Raw genomic sequence first — 20848 nt, forward strand, 5'->3', positions numbered from 1 at the left:
TTGATTTTTAGGAAAACCCATTTGTAAACTTATTTATTTATTTATTTACAAAATAACCCTTCCTAATTTTAACTTTAGGGCATTCGCATTAGTATGTGACATTATTATTATTAATGAATTAATAATTAATATCAACATTCATAAGTAAGATATTTACTAGGTTACTGTTTATGTTGACAAACATTTCTCATTCATTTTATTTACATAGAGGAACACTAATAATATGCCAAGAGAGTATTATATATTACGTAGATTAAATATTAAATGTAAAAATGAAAATGCCTATTTTTGTAGTAACTAGTCTGATTTTTACTTACTTTTCTCGCTGAAATCTCCAGGTTATGAGTTTATCATTTCTGATTTCTCTGATAAACACTGACAGACTGGTACATTTTATGGTCCCTTCCTGAAGTGAAAGGAGACATTAATTTGAATTAACACCACATGTATTCTGCAGTATCTTTTAAAAACAATCAGACTATCTGACTTAATGATTATAAATTTAATAGCTTGAGAATACAGTTCTTGATAGATGGGTTGATAATATCACAGTCTACCTTCCTAATTAACTATCAAGGGTCTATCATTATTCAGCAGCTTCTTTAAGGCTAAGTAAACATGATGTTAATTAAACTCACAGATAGTGCTAGGGGATGTTGATTGCTGTAACAGGACAAGAAAACCATGCGGTCTGACCTTAAGAAATGCTAAGCATGGGAATGCTGCCGGTGATAACAGGCAGCAGACATCAAGTAAACCAGCTCCCCAGCCAGTGTTACCGAGAGAAATTGGTACAGGTTTGAAATGTGTTCTTGGAAGATTAGGAATAACCCTTTCAAATAGTCTATTTTATTTTTCTGTTGTTGAGGATTTGAACCTAGGGTTCTCTTACATGATAGACAAGCACCCGTTTACTGAACTATTTCCCCACCCTTTTATAGCTTTTTTAAATTCGAGAAGGAGTCTCACTACATTGCACATATCCGTCTTGAACTTGCTGGGGACTCCAGGTCAGTCTTATATGTGATCCTTCGGTTTTAGTCTTCTGCATAGCTGGAATGTCACCAGCATCGTCACCAGACCTGGTTGAAGATACTTTATATGAACCCAGAAGTGTCCAATCCTCCATCTCATCTAGAGACTTTCAGAAAGATGGCCTCATGGGGGCCTCATATGAATCGAGACTCTGCTAATTACAGTCAAATCTTAAGAAGAGGAAGGTGGTGCCTGTGTAGCCTCAGAATGCCCTGAACACTCTTTGGTGAAGTCAGGGAGGCGTCTCTTTGGATCCATTACCCTTTCTGGATACTGCACTGGTCAAGGAGAATAAAAGGGCTAATATAGATTGAAGGAAAGCAAACAAATCAAGAAAATAGCCACTTCACTGTCACCGGATATTGGTTTTGCTATCGTCTTTTTTTGTTTTGTTTTGTTTTGATTTTGAGACAGGGTTTCTCTATGTAACAGTCCTGGCTGTCCTGGAACTCGCTTGGTAGATCAGGCTAGCCTCGAACTCACTGAGATCTCTCTGCCTCTGCCTCCCAGGTGCTGGGATTAAAGGCGTGCGCCACCACCACTCGACTGTGCATGTTTTTTTTTTTTTTTTTTTTTTTTTTTTTTTTTTTTGCATGTTACTTTGCTATCTAACTCTTCATCTGATAACTCCTTACTGGTAGAAATGGGAAAAGTGGGTGCCTTGTATCCATGTATATTAATCCATTTGCTGGATGTTCAGGTTCCAGCCAATAGCTAAGTGTGCTAATGAGAAGATGCTATCCTTGCTGTTTTAAGACACTGGAGTCTGTGTTTCTGTTTTCAACCATGTACCTTAACAAGGACTTTGAAATGTAGTATACCAGGTGAAAAATGAATGAGTACTGAGCTGCATTTATCACAGGCATCGACTGCTTTATTGACAAAAGGCACGAATATGAAAGTTGTCTAAGTAATTAGATATTTAATTAGTGCATCATTGTAAGATTAATGCCATCCGCTTCGTCGCATATGATTTCCTATTAGAAATTTCATGTCAGCAAAGATGCTACCTGTGGTTTGCTAATCTGAATCCTTAATTTGTCACTTGCGTGTATGACATGGATCATATTCACAGATGCAGACATGAGCCGAGAGAAGACGTTTGACTATGTCACCACTGTGATAAGGAATATTGATGGTGCTATGCTGTATGAATATGTTATAAATGCTGAACCTATTATGATCTTTCATATTCAGGGGGTAGGTTTCAACCACATGTTAGTGAGCACACAGTAACTCTGTGCTGTTAGCAACAGCATGCGGGGGTCCTGGAGAGTGTGCCCATCCTCGTCTGTGTCAGCTTTGAACTTGCTCACATGTTATTGGTGTTTTTCTTCACCTGGTTTTTCTTTCCTTTTGACAGTTGCCGAACAAGCAACCGGAAAAGTTTGATAGGCAATGGCCAGTCACCAGCTTTGCCTAGACCACACTCGCCTCTCTCTGCTCATGCAGGTAACAGAGGACTCTGTCTGGAGTCTTGTTTCTTTTATCTTTTTAAAACAATCCTGTCTCTTTTATCTCCCTAGGTATTACTGTTGTTTTACTACTAAGTTGTTCTTTCTGAGATGGCAGATTAAAATTCCGTTGTAGATCAAGCTCTTTGCAATTAAGTTTTCTCTGTTGCTGAAGTTTGTAACACTGTCTGACCTGTGCCTCCATTAGGAACATCTTTAGGGGTTGCAAACATGACAGTATGAGGAAGAGAAGTGCTCAGAAAGATTCAGCCTGGTCCTCCTAAAACTGAGCTTCATTCTTGTATTGAAATAGCTGGTCATTGTCTAGTCCAGTGATTCTCAATCTTCCTAATGCTGCAACCCTTTAATACAGTTCTTCATGTTGTGGTGACCCCCAGCCATACAATTATTTTCATTGCCACTTCATAACTGTAATCTTGCTACTGTTAAGAATCATAATGTATATGTCTGATATGCAGAGTATCTGATAGTACCACTCCCACAGGTGTTGCGACCCACCAGTTGAGAACCGCTCTTCTAGACCATGAAGAGTCAGGAGAGGCTGGAGGTCTCAAGTCCTTATAGAATTATAAGGAAGGCAGAAGCATATCACTAACACTATTCAGTGGATACTTCTGCCTATGCTTTTGATTTCAAAACTGTCTAAAGTCATGGAATGAGAAGTCTGATTCTGATAGGAAAATCAGAAAGAGTTTTAAGAACCCACTTGATCAAGATGTGGGCAGCGAAGGTAGCAGAGAGATGAAAGAAAGAGCTCTCGGGAGGTAGCTATCATTTGGAATGATCATGCTTGATATATACTAAAGAAACCGGAAACGCAGGCACCCTGTGCCACACATAGTAACTGAGTTCTACTTTTGCATTTTAAGGTTTAGCAATGGCTCAGTATACTTGTGAGAAGATGCCAATAACTATTAGTTTAATACACCAATCCATTTTTATTAATCTGGAACATGCACTTAATGAGGAAGGAAATTAGTATGCAAGATGAAAAATGAATTCTTGATGAGGCACAGAGAGATGGAAAAGCAGGTGAACATTGAGGAATGGAAAGCCTGTCTTTTTAGGATGTAGAAGATCTGGCTGTAAGAGATATGTCCAGGATGGGTTTCTGAATGAGGTACTAGCCCAGCTTCCATGGCTCCCAGTGGAAATTCTAATCTGATGCCCATGAGACCTCAGATGATCTTGGTTTCAAGACTTGCATGCCTGGCTGTCCAGCAGGCAGAACTTGGCTACAGAGGTCTTTACAGTGCAAAATTAAGCTTCATCTATGGGTAGAAGAAGAGAAGGACAGGCAGATGTTCCTTTAGAATGACATTTTCCCCCCCTTAACTATTATCAGAACTAAAAAGTGTCAAAGGGTCTGTGGGCAGTAATGGTGCTTACCATCAAGCCTGATGACCTGGGCTGGACCCCTGGAACACACACAGTAGAAGAGATTCAGTTGTCACTATTTGCACTCTGACCTCCAAAAATGCTTTGTTGCACCCATATGCTGTGCACATGCCTGCACGTACACACTAAGTAAATAAATGAAAAAATTAAAAACAACTTTAAAGGTGACTGAATGAAAAGAAGATTGTTAAAATTATGATATAGGGGTGCAGAAATGTCTCCTCCAGTGAGAGCTCTGGAGAAGGGGCTCGCACCCAGGGCAGCAGCTAAACTCCAGAGGTGGCGGTGCTCATCATTGCTCAGCATCCCACGCAGCCTAAAGCCTAAGTCAGTTGGGAAATGGATGAATGAACTATGATCCAGTTACATGGAGAAAACAAATGAACTAGCACCGCACTTGTCTACATGGATAAAACTCAAATAGAGTATTGGGCAACAGAAGCAAATTGCAAAAGAATATTGCTTAACCATTCAACCGTTCCCATCAAATTAATGTGATGCTGTGGGTATTGTTTTGCTTAGGAATACACACACAAATATATACACACATACACATGTATATGAGGTCATGTAATATGTAACTGTTGTATTATGTATATTATATATACTGTACTATGTATATTATATATACACATATATGTAAGCTTATAGTGACAGATAAGAGAAATAAGTTATATATTTTATTTGAAAACATGTTTTTTATACAATAATTATGATTTCCCTTCTCTCGTCTCCTCCCAGATCCTCCCCACTCTTTCAACTCCATATGTAGCTTGCTTTCTCTGTCTCTCTTTAGAAAATGAACAGGTAAATAAAGAAATGAACAAACCAGAAAAAACAAATAAAAGGGATGAAAGAAAATGTATAAGAAGTGCATATACACATGTGTGCACACACATGCACGCACATACAAATACAAAAGCTGACACCATAGTACACAAGAAAAAGACTAGTAAGATTTAAAAGAAATGACAAAAAAATCTAAACTACTACTGAGTTTATTTTGTGTTCTGTTGTGTGTAGGACCTGCCCTCAAGTGTGGTTTGTGTGTCCAACAAGACTTCATTGGAGAAATTAATTTTTACTTTGCAAGTAGATGTCAGTTGGAGATAGCTTGTTGGCTAGGGATGGGAGAAAGTATCCAATCTCCCTCTCAGTATTGGGACCTCAACTGGCACGGACCTGTGCAGGCCCTGGACATGCAACCACAGTCTTTGTTTTAGGGTGTGAGTCCTGTTGTGTCTGGAAGACGCTGTTTCCTTGGTGCAATCCATCCATCCCTTCTAGCTTTTCCAGTCTTTCTGCCTCCTCTTCCACGTAGTTCTCTGAGCTCTGAGGGGAGGGGTGTGATGAAAACATCCCATTTGGTACTGAAGGTTTTACTTGGTGGCAAGAGATGTCTAGTTGGAGGTTGGTATCCGCCATTATTTGATTACTCCATTTAGAGGAAATGAGCTAATTTTCAGATAGTTCTTTAGAGAGGCACGAGGGAGGCACCTAAGAGGAAAGAGGAGGAGACAGTTGTAATTTTACATATTTCCAAAGCGAAGTCATGAGTAAGTATGCAATTATTTTAAGTTATTACTCTTTATAATTTTGATGTTTTGCTTTTTGTGAGACAGGATCTCACTGTGTAGCCCTGGCTGGCCTGGAACCTGCTCTGCAGACCAGGCTGGCCTTGAACTCTCAGAGATCCACCTGCTTCTGTCTCCAGAGTGATGGAACTAAAAGTGTGTGCCACTACACCAGCTGAATTTGAAAAATTCTGTTACGTGATTGTCACAATAGTTGAAGCCTACAGAGGGTCAGGCAAGGACAGGTTCCTTGGGGCCTGGAATTGTGTGCAGTAAGCCATTCTGTTCCTCTAGTACCCAACCTAGGGCCTGGTAGTCTTACTGACTACTAAGTGAATGATAGATTCTGTTTCGTAAATATAACTCAACAGCTTTTTAAAGTGAGTGATCTTCCTCCTCTTTGTGGCTTTTGGTCCTCATTTCCCAACCTTTATGTGTCTGTTGATTAGTCTTTTATTGCTTTGATTTTCTTCAGCTCTTTTAGAGAGAAGAGAGACTATGTGGTTAAAACTTTAATGATCCTTTAATTGTTTTTTACTGCATTGCCTTAGCTTGGATTTTTTTTTCCACCTCAGCATTGGTTTTAGATGTGATTTGAGGGCTTTGAACAGGCAGAGGTCTGTTGCTCAGGGTCTGGGTGTTTCTCTTCATGACAGAGCTAACAGGTTGCTACTCAGAGGCAATAGACGTCTGTCAGATGTTTTGCGAGCTGTGCCGTTTATTGCCATCTGCCAGAGATCTATTTCTGTGTCGTAAAAGGGAAGAAGATGTAAATGAGGAGAAGGACAGCCCTGGGGTCTTGCTAGTGTGTGCCTTACCCATGGCTTACCTCTTCTCTTCTGTCTCCTGTGTTTGATCCAGGGTGCTTGGTTGGGATGGCTAGATGCCACAGTGAAAACAACAGAAGAAAGCCTGCCTACTCTCAGATGCTATTAACCTGTCTTCCAGAGGCCCCCTCCTTGTTTCCTAAGGGAGGTACATGCGGGTTGACCACTGGCCCATACGTCTTGCATACGTGTCCAGTGCCGATCATCTGCATTAATTGCTTATGTCAGGAGTGTTCAGCAGAAGAGAAGTATTCATATGATGTTTCAAAGAATCAGAAGTCCCTGAAAAAACAGACAGTCACTAAAAAAAAAAAAAGAACAAAAGTAGAAAAATGCCAGGCTCCTAGTTCTAGAAAGACTCAAAGTATTAAATCTCATTCAGAACATCCAATGGAAGATATTAATGTATATTTCCCAAAATGAAAAATCAGGTGTCATAAGAAAAGTGAAAAGAAAACCAAGTGTGGGATATATGTTTGTCTGTAAGAAATTGCCCACCTGATAGCTTTAATGTACAAAGAGCTGGACGAGATGGCTAGCAAGTGCTGAGTGGGCTGACAGAAAATGCCGTAAATAGCCTGTCGTGGGAGAGGAGGAGACAAAAATTGGTTTTGACATGGAATGTCGCTGCCATCCTGAGACAAATTTGAGCCAAGAGAGTGAGATGCTGTTGTTTACCTAGAGCAGGCTACAGCTTTGCACTTGTTAAATCCAATAACATCATGAAGATGGAGAAAAGCTTGTTTGTCATGCTGCAAGTGATGGTGTGAATCAGCGCAGCCATTGGTGCAGGTGCTGGTGTGAATCAGCGCAATGGTTGGAGCAGGTGCTGATGTGAATCAGTGAAATGGTTGGTGTGAATAATCCATGAAATGGTTGGTGTGCAGGTGTTGATGTGAATCCATGCAATGGTTGGTGTGCAGGTGCTGGTGTGAATCAGCACAATGGTTGGTGCAGGTGTTGGTGTGAGTCAGTGCAATTTGTTATGTTAGTTGTGGTTTTGTTTAAAATGTGAAATGTATTTACCCTTTGACTTGATAAATCTATTTATGGGAATATTTCTTTTTTATATCCCTCTAAGAAAATAGGAAATTACACATGTTAGCATTGCTTATTTAACCTACGATTCGGTGATGAGCTGGTTTATAATAAGGCATGTAATCCTGTCATAAAGGAAAAAGATACCCAAATAAGTGGCGAAATTGCATGTTGTAATTTCATCTGTGTATCCATTTTAGTGTATATGTGCCCATGTTTACACTCTTGTGTATTCATGAGGAATGTGTAAAAAGAGGGAAGTTGTGAGCAGTGTTTATTTGCACAGAGTAAGGAGGTTCAGAAATTAGCATGTATTAATTCTATCTATCTATCTATCTATCTATCTATCTATCTATCTATCATGTATACAATATTCTGTCTGCGTGTATGCTTGCAGTCCAGAAGAGGGCACCAGACCTCATTACAGATGGTTGTGAGCCACCATGTGGTTGCTGGGAATTGAACTCAGGACCTTTGGAAGAGCAGGCAGTGCTCTTAACAGCTGAGCCATCTCTCCAGCCCCCATGTATTAATTATTAATAAAAAAACAAGGCTTTAAAACTAAAACCAAAAAGGAAATAAAATGCATTTTATGTTACCATGTAACTGATCCCCAAAAATTTGCTTGCTCAAAACAGGATGCATTTCTTAATCCTGTGGTTTTGTGGAGACAGATGTCTGGGCAGGCTCACCTAGGCTCTTTGCTCAGGGTATTATACAACCAAAATCAGGTGTTGATTGGGCAGGGCTGTGACCTGAAGTCTGGGAAAGTGCCCGCTTCAAGCTCACACAGGTTGCAGACAGATTTAGATCAGTCTTGTCCCCAGGGCTGCTTGCAACTAGAACCTGCCCTTCTCTACTGTCAAAGCCAGCCGTGGTGCATCCAGTCATTGTCGGGCTTCAAATCTGACTTCTTTTCCCTCAACCACAGAAAATTCTTTCCTTGTCGAGAGCCCATCCAGATAATCTCTGTACTTTAGGGTCAGCTGATTTGGGGCTTCAATTACAACTGGAAAATCCCTTAGGCATAGTACCGGCCTGTGTTCCCATCTGATTGGATAACGAAGGGATGGAAATCTTGAGGAGATTCTGCCTATTGCAGCATCTCGTCCACTTACATTTGAATTCAAATGTGTAACACATGGGTTCGAGAGTGGCTTTTAACCCTCAGACTAGATGGAGGCTAATAAGAAACCCAGGAACCTGGCTTTTAGCATACCAAGGTGATAGATAAGTCTGTCCCTGTTGGTCAAAATACTCATTCCTTTGTTTTTTTTTCCATTTGTTTTAGTGAATTTGCCAGTAACTGTAATTCACTTTCACGAGAGTTTCCAGAGGAAAGAAAGGGTTAAGTCTTTCTAATTGGGCAGCTCGAAGAATCGTTAGTACTCTAACCACCGTTATGGTTCTGAGAGTGAAATCTTGAGCCAGCAGGTACTAGCCCGGTGCCTTTCCACTGTGCTCCGTCCCCAGCCCTCCAAGCAAGCATCCCTGAACAAAAGGGAATATTCCCAAAGTCTCCATTAAATTGTGAATACATCATGGCATAGTTCCTATATGTACTTTTATGTGTGGTATATGTACATGTATGTTGTTTATGAAGGAGTTTCATTTCTCAAGGATCAGTCTCCACTGTATCCATCAACTCTGTTCACCAGACACCACTTCAGAGTTGTAACTGGGGTAAAAGAGAGTCAGGGAGTGGAAGACAGAGAAAGTGTGCCGTCAGCACACAGAGATAGAGATGAGACATCCTGCCTCAGTGAGTTCCATCCAGGTCATTGTGGACATTTTGACATGCACACCTTGGATATGGGTCACTTCCTCATCATGAAATCAGGGCGAGAGAAACTCTTAAGACATTATGTAAATGTCTAAAGTTTTCATTGTTGCAGGAAACCATGAAGGCTTTCCTCATCTGGACTTGTTTTTATATCTCCTTTTGATCCATACATAAAAATCGGCCTCTCCCTTCCGTGGCTCAGCTCTTCTGTGGGCTCATCTTGACCACACGACTCATTCGTCAGAGGTTACAGTGAAAGGCTAGGGGTGAGGCTGTGGTTCTAGGGACAGCTGTGCTGCTGACGATGACTGACACTCGTCTGACACAGAGGTTAAGGATGGGACACAGGACTCCCGAGATGGGCCAGAGCAGAGGAGGATAAAGAAAGAATTCGGTGTGCAAAGCCTTTTCTTAGGTCATCACTGTGTTAGTCGCTACTACTGTACTCCATGCTGGCAACACACTTCCTGTTAACCTAGGAGATGGATGGCTAGAGACTTCGAGAAACATTAACTTCAGGCCTTCAGTGGCAACCAAATACTTGGCAGCTCTCTCGTGTGTGTGTGTGTGTGTGTGTTTTGTGTGTTTCCTTTTTGTTTTTTTTTTTTCAAGACAGGGTTTCTCTGTGTAGCTCTGGCTGCCCTGGACCTCGCTTTGCAGACCAGGCTGGCCTCAAACTCAGAGATCCACCTGCCTCTGCTTCCTGAGTGCTGGGATTAAAGGCAGGAGCCACCACTGTTTGTCCCTTTTATCTGTGGCTGCTATTTTAATTTTTTTATAATTTAATTAACTATTACTCTTTGAGAAGAACCCCTGCATGCTCCCTTGAATTTTTTCTTTTTTTACTCAGCTGGTGAGATGGGTCAGTGGGCAAGGGTTCCTGCCCCCAGCTTGACCACATAAGTTTTATCCCTAACCACCCACATAGTAGAAGGAGAGAACCAACTCCCAAAAGTTGTCTCTTCACCTCTGTGTCCATGTGAATACAATAAATAAGACAAATGTAAATGTTTTAAAATAAAACTGCTTAGTAAGAAATGAGACATCAGTACTTCTGGGGTCTCAGCAGTGTTTTCTTCAGTTTGCCGTTTGTCTTTTTTCAAGGTTCTTTTGACTACTAGAAATTGTCTTATTCCCCAATTTCAGTTTTTAATAGCCCAATCTGTTAGTCTTTTTACTTTTTCCCCTAACTTCTTCCATTTCTGTTATTGCACACAGTTTTTAAAACAGAGTCTCTTGTAGCCACGGCAGGCCTGAAAGGCACTGTGTAGCCACGGCTGGCCCTGCTCCTCCTGCCTTCATTTCCCCTCCCGGTGCTTACATCCCTGTGCCAGCCCACTTACTGCTTGTTCACCCTCACGGCCTCCCTCCTCCTGTGTGTGATGTTACAGAGCAAGCTGATGGTTTTCCCAAGTGAGGAGCAGGTGTCTGAGCACGTGAGGGTTTTTCTGACCCTTTGCTGGACTTTATAGGTGATCCCAGGAAGAAGGGAAGGTTGAAGTAAGCATGGAAGCAGTTCCTCTCGCTGTTGCCAGCCTTGTGGGGGTGGTTATCCAAGCAACTTCCAGGTACCTGGTGGCTTCCTTGCAGCACACACAAGAGAGGATTGCACTTGTGAATTGCAGTTGCTGGTGAGAAAGACTTGGCCAGTAAAGGTGGCTGCACCTCAAATACCAGTGGAGATCAGGTGCCAGGAGGGTCATAGCCTTGAGGTCTATGGTGCCTTCCTTCCCTTTATCCTGTGACTTTCAAATGCCTGGAGCAGGTTTTCTGAGCATGAAATATTATTTCCCAAACTTTTGAACCTACTTTCTAGGTCTTTATTAAAGTGTTCAGTCAGCAAGGCAGTGACCTCCTTTGGCTGCATAGAGGTGCTTGCCCGTGACGAGTGCTGAAATGCTGTCTTCCTTTGCATTGGGGGAACAGGCAGCGTGAGAGCCTGTGCCCTCAGAGGCAAATTGATTATCGCTTGTGATAAGAAGACAGTTTCTTGGTGCCCTATATAATGGCTTTTTAAAACATAGTCTGTACTTAATATTTTGGCTCCAGAGGGATATGTATTTATATATTTGTGTTATCTGTGTATGAGAGTGGGCAACGTTCATTCCATGGTGTGTTTGTGGAGATCAGGGGGCTGTTGGAGAGGTGATGTCCTACTTCACCCTTGTGGGGGTTCCAGGGATCAAATTCAAGAGGCTAGGCTCACACTGCAAATGTTTTAATCCACTGAGCCATCTCCATAACCCTCCAGAGGCATTTCGGATATACTCGTCCACTGTTATTAAATTGTAAAACTCAGTCTCTAGTCCAGGGTACCTTGAAGTCCTCCTTATACATATAGTCCTCCCTTAATGTTGGTTGAAGTAAATGGGTTATATGATTTTGCCAGTTGGTTCTCATGTCTTAATTTTTATTTTACGTGTAAAAGTGTTTGCCTGCACACATGTCTGTGCATTGGGTGTGTGTTTTTAATTCCCGGAGAGGCCAGAAGAGGGAGTCAGATCCCCCTACATGGAGTTACATATGAGTGCTGGGAACCTAACCTAGATCCTCGAAGAGCAGCCAGTGGTCTTAACCTCTAACTTCTCTCCAGCCTCAGTTGATTCTCCTGCTTAAGCTATTAGGGTGGCGTTGGACTCGTCTAATAATATAAAACATTCAGCAAGCCCCCAAGCAAGGCTCCTTAACTTGGTTCTTATCTGAAGGTTGTAATGTTTTTACAAGGAAACAATATTTCAGTCTTTCTTCAAATATTTCATAAATTCACTTCTCTGTCTTATGGAGAATGCCACCATTCGAGCCCATGCTGCACTCATAGTTTTTTGTTTGGTTTTGTTTTGTTAATCTTTAGCCTTTGTGTAATGGCATTTGTTGGCTTGAGCCATGACACATCTTGCCCTTCCTGCTTAAGGAAAAAAAAATTATAAAATCAGATGGACTGACGTCAGTCAGTCAATTTTCCCTGCTTTTTTTTTTAATTTCTTTGTGTTGAATCACTAATTGGCTGTGCAAACCAACACCAATATTTATTGCTAATTCCTTTAGGCAGATGCATCTGCCCTGTGACCTGCATTTGTCATTTTGGTCCATGGCACAAACTGCAATGTTTACTTGCAGTCCGCCCTTAATAATAATTTAATAACTAACATTTTCCAGATTCCTTTAATCTGAGTATAGGAGTAGTGTGACTATGATGGCCTTTGCTTTGGCTCTTATTTTTCTCCTAAATTATAAATTAAAGCTATGTGCAGGGACTGCTAATGTTTGTTTTCAGTTCTCCTGTGCATCACAAGTGCCTGGTTGGTTTGTTTTAAAAGCATGAGACTCTTGGCAGAAGATTTTTTTTTCTTCATCTGTCAGAAGAGGTCTTCTTTCTGTTTGGTGTGGTCGTTGGGTTTTTCATTTTTTGTTTTTAATCAGAATTTCAGTCTCTGTCTCTACCTCCCTCTCCACCCCACCCGTGTGTGTGTGTGTGTGTGTGTCTCCCTCCCTCTCCCTGTGTGTATTCTCCCCCTTGTGTGTGTGTCTTTCTCCCCCTCCTCTATGTGTTTGTGTCTTCCGTGTGTGTGTGTGTGTGTGTGTGTGTGTGTGTGTGTGTGCGCGCGTGCGCGCGCGTGTGTCCACATGTGTGCATGCGCGCTCCCCCTTACATGAATGGATATGTTTATCAGCTGTGGCCTGTCTTTAGGTTTGCTGAAGCCCCAATTGGGTCTTAATTATATACTTTTCAAGTTCGAATTGACAGTTCTTGGTGAAAGATTGGCTGTGGGGGGGGAGAGGGGGTTGATCAGAGAGGTGGCTGCCAGATGTCTTGCTGAGTGTATGAAGGGGTATGAAAGTGGTTCCCATGATGAAGGAAACAGGAAAACAGACTGGAGTTAGTAAGTAAGCATTTGGTTTGCTCATACTGAGTTGAAAGGCCCGCGAGACATCTAAGTGTGCTGGAGATTGGTGCCTGAGAGTCTGAGTTTTTGCCATGGGCATTGGCTTGGAAGTTATTTTCTTAGATGCCAGGTAAAACCTTGAGAGGCCAGGAAATCTCGGAAAAGAGAGAGTTTGAAAGGAGAAAACAGCCTGGGCCGGGCCTCCAGGGCAGAGACAACTGACCGCAGGGAAGCTGAACAGCGGGAAGCAGAAGGAAAATGTAGCCAGAATCTAAGAGAAGGCAAGGAAAGGAGGTGAAGGAAATTGGATCAAGTCAGGCGCTTGGCAGATGTTTTCTGGACAAACAGCTGCTTATATAAAAATGTTCCCAGCTTCTTTAAAGTCTTGAGACCAAAAATATGTAGAATTTGCCATGCTGTAAGGTGAAATTTAGCTCCCGCCAAACAGGGAAACGCCTCCCCCCATGTGGAGTTCCACACCAAGCCCCGCGTAGTGCCCTATTTTAATTACTTTAATTGTTTGGATTTTTGAGACAGGGTTTTTCTCTGGCTATTCTGGTACAGAAAAGAGGTGGGTTTTTGGTGTTTTTTTTTTTTTTAGCAAACTTTCCTTTGTTCCTTCCTTTCCAAGGCTTTAATAATTCAGTCGCTAAGATGATACCCAGCTACACCCTCTCAAATCCAAAGAGAAGTCAGACAGACCAAGACAGCGGCACTTGACTTAACTAAGGATATCTGAAACTGTGTATCTCTGTAAACTTTATAAGTTTTAGTGGGGAAGAATTTTTTTTTCTTTTTTGAGCAAAGTCTTATTGTATAGCTGTATAGTACAAGCTGACTTGGAAGTCACTATGTAGCATGTGATGGCTTTGAACTCTTGGTGATCCTTGTGCTTTTGCCTCTGGGTACTAGGTTTAGGCATGCATCATTATGCCAAGCTTAGGGGAGAATTCTGGAGAAGCTAGAGCCTTAAAATGCCCAGTTTGGGCAGGGGAGATGGTTTAAAAGGTCAAAGCCATTGTCTCACAAACCTGGGGAATGCCTCGGTGGTATGCATTTGTAATCCCAGAAATCCAGCTGCAAGATAGAAGGTGAAAGCAAGAGACCGGGCCCAGAGCTCCTGGAGTATGGAGCGTAGGGAGAGACAAGATACCCTGCCTCAACAAGGGGAAGGCAAAAACTGACTCCCCAAAAATCTGTCCTCTGACCTATAAAACATTGTGGCATGCACTTACACACAAACACACACACACACACACACACACACGGAGTGGGGGACAGTGGGCAGTGAAGGAGGGGAAGGGAGGAAGAGAGATAAGAGAGTAAGTTTTTAATAAAAAGGTCAATTTTCTTGAAAGAATGGGATGGTTTTACTTTCAAATTTTGTAAAATATTAATAATTGGAAATCAAAGAGATTTAGTAAGTGGCTATAGTGAAATAAATTCAGTGTCTTTAATAGTATAAATAACAGACATGATTCTAACTTCTACATCCCTGCAAGTTCAGATATTCTAATTTGGGGAAATAAGCTCTTCTGACCTCTCAGTGTGTCACGAGAAACCGCCTTCTGACATGCCTGCGCCTCTTCTGTGTGCTAAACCATACATTTACAGTCCCTGCTGGGTGGCCTCACGCCCACAGGTTTTCAGACATAATGGCCGCACAGCTTAGCAGCTGTCACAGTGGCTCTCCGTGGCTTTGGCTCGTGGGTTTCCACCTCACCCTCATCTGATCCTCAAGTTCTCCCAGAAGTCAGGAATCCAAGCTGTATGCAAATGCAAACTGTCTTCAGTAAGCCCGGTGAGGATCTGTGGACATGTGTCAACATCCAACTAACTGTTCCATAGAGATCAAAGGACTTGGAGACCCCAATTATTGTGGGGCATGGCCAGCTTGTCTTGATTCTGTCTCCAGAAGGCCGCATGCTCAGTATAACCAAAGCACCCATCCTTGTGCATGCCAGACACTCGGTAAAAAAGTGTGAAGTCTGTACTTTAAATTCAAGTACATGTGTCTAAGAAGCCCTTTTCTCTTCCTGGCGTAGTAAAGTATCGTGTACAGCAATGTCATCTCTGACTTTGAACTCACTCACTTCGGCGTAATTACAATTCCGGCTTTAAAGATGCTTTAAGGCAGGTTGTTGAGTTTACCACAGCGGCGTGTGAATGCCACTCTACAAAAGCCATGTAAATTGCAGGCTTTTCAAGATCTCGGCTTTTATGTTAGGAGTAACACTGGGTAATTACAGAGCCGGAGATGAAACACTCAAGTATCTGAGCTCTGAGGTGGGAACCAGAGGCAGTTTAGAGGTCAAGTGTGGGCAGGAGGAGCCAGGCACCCCTCCCTTGGAGCTGGGAGCAGCCCGTGGTTTCCCTCGACTGGAGAGGAAACATGGCAAGAAAGGTGTACAGTTTCAGAAGGAAGAATTAACCTTTGCCTGAAAAAAAAAAATACTTGAAATATTTAGGTATTTTTCTATGAACTTTTTAAAGAAGTCTTTTTTTATTTCTAAAAGCTGTCTATGCTCAATGTAAAAATTAGCAAAATTTATGAAAATGTACAGAGTATAAAACTCAGCAAAAGTTGTAATTACTACTCAAATCAATTACTTAACATTTGGGGGCATATACTGAAATAATATATTTTGTGTATATGTATTTGTGTATATACATATAACATTTTTATATATACTTATAAAACACAATATACGAATATTTATAAATATGTACACATGAGCATATTTTATATAATATATATATACTACACATATAAATGTGAGTTTATAGATACAATTTTGGGAGTATTTTTCCTTATCATTAAATCTCCTTAATACTTCATTTTATAAATGTTCTGTAACAGTTCAGCTCTTTCCAGAATTTTTTGCTCCTATAGGAAGCATTATGATGGCTAGCATAATGCATAAATGTTTATGATCAACAGTTAACTGGTACTAGTCTGTTGGCTTCATCTGGGAAGTGCCATTTAAAGTGCTAACCTTGGCAATACTGTCACTGGGTAAATATACTTGCTGCCAAGTTTTACAACCTGAGATTGATCCTTGAGACCTGCAAATTGTCCTCTGACCTCCACAGTGTGCCCTGGCTTGTTGTCCCCTCTGCCCCAAAAATATAAATATAAATGTAATAAAAAAGTAAAAACCATAAAGCTATAACCTTTTATTGTCTTGTATTTGTGACATTGGGGCAGTAGTTATTGTCCTGATTTTTGAGGCTCTAGAAGCTAGTTCCTTAAGCCTTGCTGCAAGTGACATTTAAGTAGGGTCAGGACACCCTTGTGAGCACCTCCTAAGTGTGTTCTCTGTAACTAAAACAATAACCGGCTGTACTAAACTTCCAGGAATTGGGTGCCTGGTGACATCATAGCGTCCTGGTGGTGTTAGAGGAATGAAGAAGGTGGTCTTTCCTGAGGCTGCAGAGCTGTCTTCCTCGCAGGCCCCGAAGACTATGCCATCCAATAGAAACCTCCAGTTGCCCTGTAACTAAAGTGGGCTCCTTCCAGATGCCTCTACTCTGGAATCGCTAGCTCTAGTGCCAATGAACTAAGGATGTAGGTGACAGATGGTGGATCCGGAGTAAGGAACCTGCATCTTTATCCATCCCTTCATGTATGAGCCACACTACCCTGGGGTTGTCCTACAGGTGCATCTGAAGGTCTTTCATCTCCCCCTTTGGGAGTAGAAAAGCTCACCCTTGCAGCTGCATCTCACTGTGTAAAGGTGACTGCTCTCAAAGCATTAGAAAATGCTGCGGAATGAGGTTTGAAGGAACTTCTGAAGTAGTACCATGATCCACTTGATGTGTGACACAGAAGCCATGTATAAGCAGGAGGCAAATCAGAGCACAGGTTCATTGAGCCCTGTCTTGTCACTGGAATATGGTCCCTCTGTGCTGACTTCTGGAGGGACACTCACGTGGTCGTCTGTGATAATTTCACGTTTTCGTACGGCCTTTGGTGGTCTGGCCTAGAGCTGACTGGGAATGAGTGGTGTTAAAGGGTTTAGCTCCCTTGGTCACAACCTCAGTCGTTCCTCACAGGCTGCCTTTATGTGGAGTCTGGCCTCACTTTCCCTTACCCACAATTATCTTCTCTCAGAGGTACTCAGTCCCTTACATTTTGTGCTTGGAATAATCTTTTGCCTGAGCTAAAGAGTTGGTTATGTATGTATGTACACACACACACACACAGACACACACACACGTGTGTGCGCCCGCACTTGGAAACCAAGTTCTAGAAAACCAAGATCCATGCATCCAAGTATTCTGGAATTGCTTAGAATTGGGGCCAGCACTGAACCGTGTTCCCCAAGTTTCTACCTTTTGCACTGGAAGGCCCTGGAATGTTCCCTGAAGATGCCTTCCTGAGGAGCCTGGGGAGCCCAGGAGATCTCCACAGAAGATTTAGTTCATGCACCATCTCTGTGTGTCTTCTGCCCTCCTGTCAAAGAATCGCGAGTGTGGTGGGGATTGCAGGCTTTACTTTTCCAAAAAGGAAACACACGTTTATATTTGTTGCTGTGCATAATTTTATAGTAGTTATAAAGACAGAATAACCTCTAGATTTATTTTTATAAATGAACTCTCTTTTCATGGCATGTAAAGCGGCGTCAGCAGATGAACAGGGTAAAGCCGTCACGTTCCTGAATGACTAACCAACTCCAGGATGGTCTTAGGGCATAGTGTCTACCTGGGAAACACTGGGTTTAGAAGAGAAAAACCTTCTAAGGGAAACCATGGATCCTCTCCTGCCAACATCCTCCAGACTGGTGAAGAACCTCCCATGCTGATGCCCCTATGAATTTCTATAGAGAACAGGCATTGTGAAGGGCTTCATCCTTTCAGCACTAGATGCCGTGAACATACAGCCTCACATTTATGGAGCAGGCTTACCTTCCCCCTTTGATAGAAACATGATACATGAATATTTTTAGAGCCTTCACCGTGATCATCCCACAACCAAATATGATTTTGAAGAGTTCTCTCTTGTCTTCAGACTTAGCCTTAATTTGTTTTTCTAATAAACGAGGCAATTGGATTATTTCCATTTTTCTAACATTGTTTAAAATATTCTTCTAAGCCCTATTTGCATTTTCAGTAGTTTTTATAAACTTTACACTAAAAAATTGAAAATAAATAAAAACATTACATATGGAAATTAACCAGGTCAAAGTTCTACACAGTTTCATGAGTTTATATACAGCTAGAATTGGCATCGGAAATGGAAATTGGGAAGCTTCATATTATTCCATTTTGTGCTTTCAGAATAAGTGAATTTATACACTTAACCGCCACCAATAACTCTTTAAAACTCTCTGTTCTCAGCCCTGATTTCTGTGAACTTTGTGTTCTTTACTGAAGACGTGATCTTTGGATTTGAGGGTCTGATAGCAGTCGACACTCTCAACTTCTAAAGCAGAAAGGAAACCGGGCATGGTGCTGCACACCTTTATTGCCAGCCTTGGGAGGCAGAGGCAGGCAGATCTCTCAGTTTGAGGCTAGCCTGGTCTACAGAGTGAGTTCCAGGTCAGCCCGTTTCAAAGAACCCATAGTGTATTTTTCCCCTTAAACTTGTGACTTAAGTACATGAGTGTCCGGATGTACTTCATGTACGTTTCAAGGTAGTAATTTTCCAGAATAAAAAGGCAGCAGTGATTTCCTCATGTGTCATAAATGAAACTAAAAAAAATGCTTGCACAGTAAAGAGTAGGAAAATTACAGATTTACTACATTTTGAAATATAAATGTTAAAATGTAGTGGAACAGTCTACGAACAACAATTTCAGGAATGCTGGTTAATTATGAACAATATTAAAACTTAGCCATGGGCCAAGTTCTTGTCTAAGTAGATGTTGCAAAAGCATCTGATAAAAGTCTTCATCCATTTCTACTAAAAATCCTTTAGAAAATGAGAAGGAATGGAGAATGTCATAGTCCAATAAGCCACCTAATTTTAGACTAATGATCATTCTTATTCTAGCGAAATATTAGACACATTTTATTAAAATGTCTCCTCATTAATGTCTAACTTTATTCTAGAAGCTTTTCATACTCAAGTGATACATAAAATTGAAATAAAATGTTTAAGTCGAAAACTGTTAAATTTTATTATGTTTATGTGATATGAATAATTGAGACAATCCAAGGGAACTAAGTGAATGTGCCTTAAACTGCAAGGGGATGAGGTCGACTATGTAAGAGGCAGATATGCAGAAATTATGTTATATATTACATTTATAATCAGTTCCAAATCATCATAGAAGAAATGAACAAATTCATGATTATAAATCGTGTTCTTTCCCATACCCTCCCTCAGATCCCTCCCAACGAGCAGGAAGTATGTGTCATAAAAATGGGAAGGTGCCTTGAAAGGGATTGTTATGAAAACAGAACAACAACAAAAAACAGAAGCAGATCTGAAAATTGAGTTATCTCGACTAATAGAAAGATAAGTGCTGGCCTCACAGAAGAAAAGGCTAAATGTTGTGAGACTTCCCATAAGGGTTTCCTGAGCATGTATGCATACACACATGCATGCACGCACACATGCTCACGAACACACACACACACACACAAAGACATATACATACACACAACATACACACACACACACTTTACTCTATTACCACCACTGAAAACACAGAATGGACTCCTCAGTTGGAGGCAGAATGTGATAAACCTTAGAATATAGAGAAATAACCAGAGTGAGTACTGGAGGCTATGGAACCCACAGAAACACCCAGACCACGAGTTAGCAGTGTGCAGAGAGAGTCACAGATATTGCTGTTCGAGGTGCTGGGTTCTAGAAACTCTGACACTGGGTTCTAGAAACTTCTACCACCCTTCTGCCATCCAAGCAGATTCCTCTGGCAGACCCTCATGCTGGTTTCTTTGAATCCAATGTCAAGTTTAGACTTAGCGGGACATAGTGTCTATCTTCTAACTACAGGAACATCTGGAAGAATGGATGGTGGTGTCAACCTCAGGAAAACAGGACTCAAGCAAGATGGGGGGCTCCTCCTACAGGAGGAAGCTGCTAGAACATGATACATGCCCACGAAGACAGCCACTTACTGTGGTACCGTGACACATCACTCCAGGGTACACCTGGAAACTTGAGTAGAGAGAGTTAGCCAGATAAACTCAGTGAGTCTGAACTGACTGGCTTGAAATGACCAGATGTCACATGGTGAAAATGACCCACATGACCATTCAAGATGCAACGTGAATATTGACAGGGATTGATGTGGTGACCAAAACCTCAGAACTAACGAGAAAGAAGTAGCAGCATCCCCAGAATCTTTTGTTGATTAGGATAATGAGGAATTTTTAAAGTGAACTGCCTACATGCTACATATTAAAACAACTTTCCTGTAACTCGAATTTCCCCTGAAAAATAAAATTAATATATAAACACTTAATTCATGATAATCCTTTAATACATAATATAAATTATAAAGTTGCATACTTTCTCCTGTATAACAGAAATAATTCCAGAGCATGATAAAGTACGGAAAATTGCCTGGAAAGGAAATATTGACTATATTAATATATCAAGAATTTAGGGGCCAGAGCAGTGGTTCTCAACCTTCCTAATGCTGTGACTCTTTAATTCAGTTCTTCTTCATGTGATGACCGCCAACCATAAAATTATTTTCATTGCTACTTCATAGCTGTAATTTTGCTGCTGTTATGAATCTTAAATATCTGTGTTTTCTAATGATCTTGGGAAACACTGTGAAAGGGGTGTTCTAACCCCCAAGAGTTGAGAACCACTGGTCTAGAGAGGTGAGTCAGCATTTAAAAGTCCCTGCTGCTT

General features: G+C 41.4%; 1 protein-coding gene across 15 annotated transcripts in view; it reads left to right on the forward strand.

The window, feature by feature from the left end:
* Mast4 (microtubule associated serine/threonine kinase family member 4) overlaps window positions 1-20848 on the forward strand; it is a 905780-nt gene that overhangs the window by 790408 nt on the left and 94524 nt on the right. For all 15 annotated transcript variants that reach the window (XM_050160400.1, XM_050160395.1, XM_050160398.1 and 12 more), the window contains one exon: window positions 2399-2487. In XM_050160400.1, coding sequence (XP_050016357.1) covers window positions 2399-2487 — 89 coding nt within the window. The remainder of the gene's footprint in view (window positions 1-2398; window positions 2488-20848) is intronic.

The sequence above is a fragment of the Alexandromys fortis genome, unplaced genomic scaffold, assembly GCF_014885135.2.
Source record: "Alexandromys fortis isolate MF-2015 unplaced genomic scaffold, M_Fortis_MF-2015_v1.1 scaffold_76, whole genome shotgun sequence".
Taxonomy (NCBI): domain Eukaryota; kingdom Metazoa; phylum Chordata; class Mammalia; order Rodentia; family Cricetidae; genus Alexandromys; species Alexandromys fortis.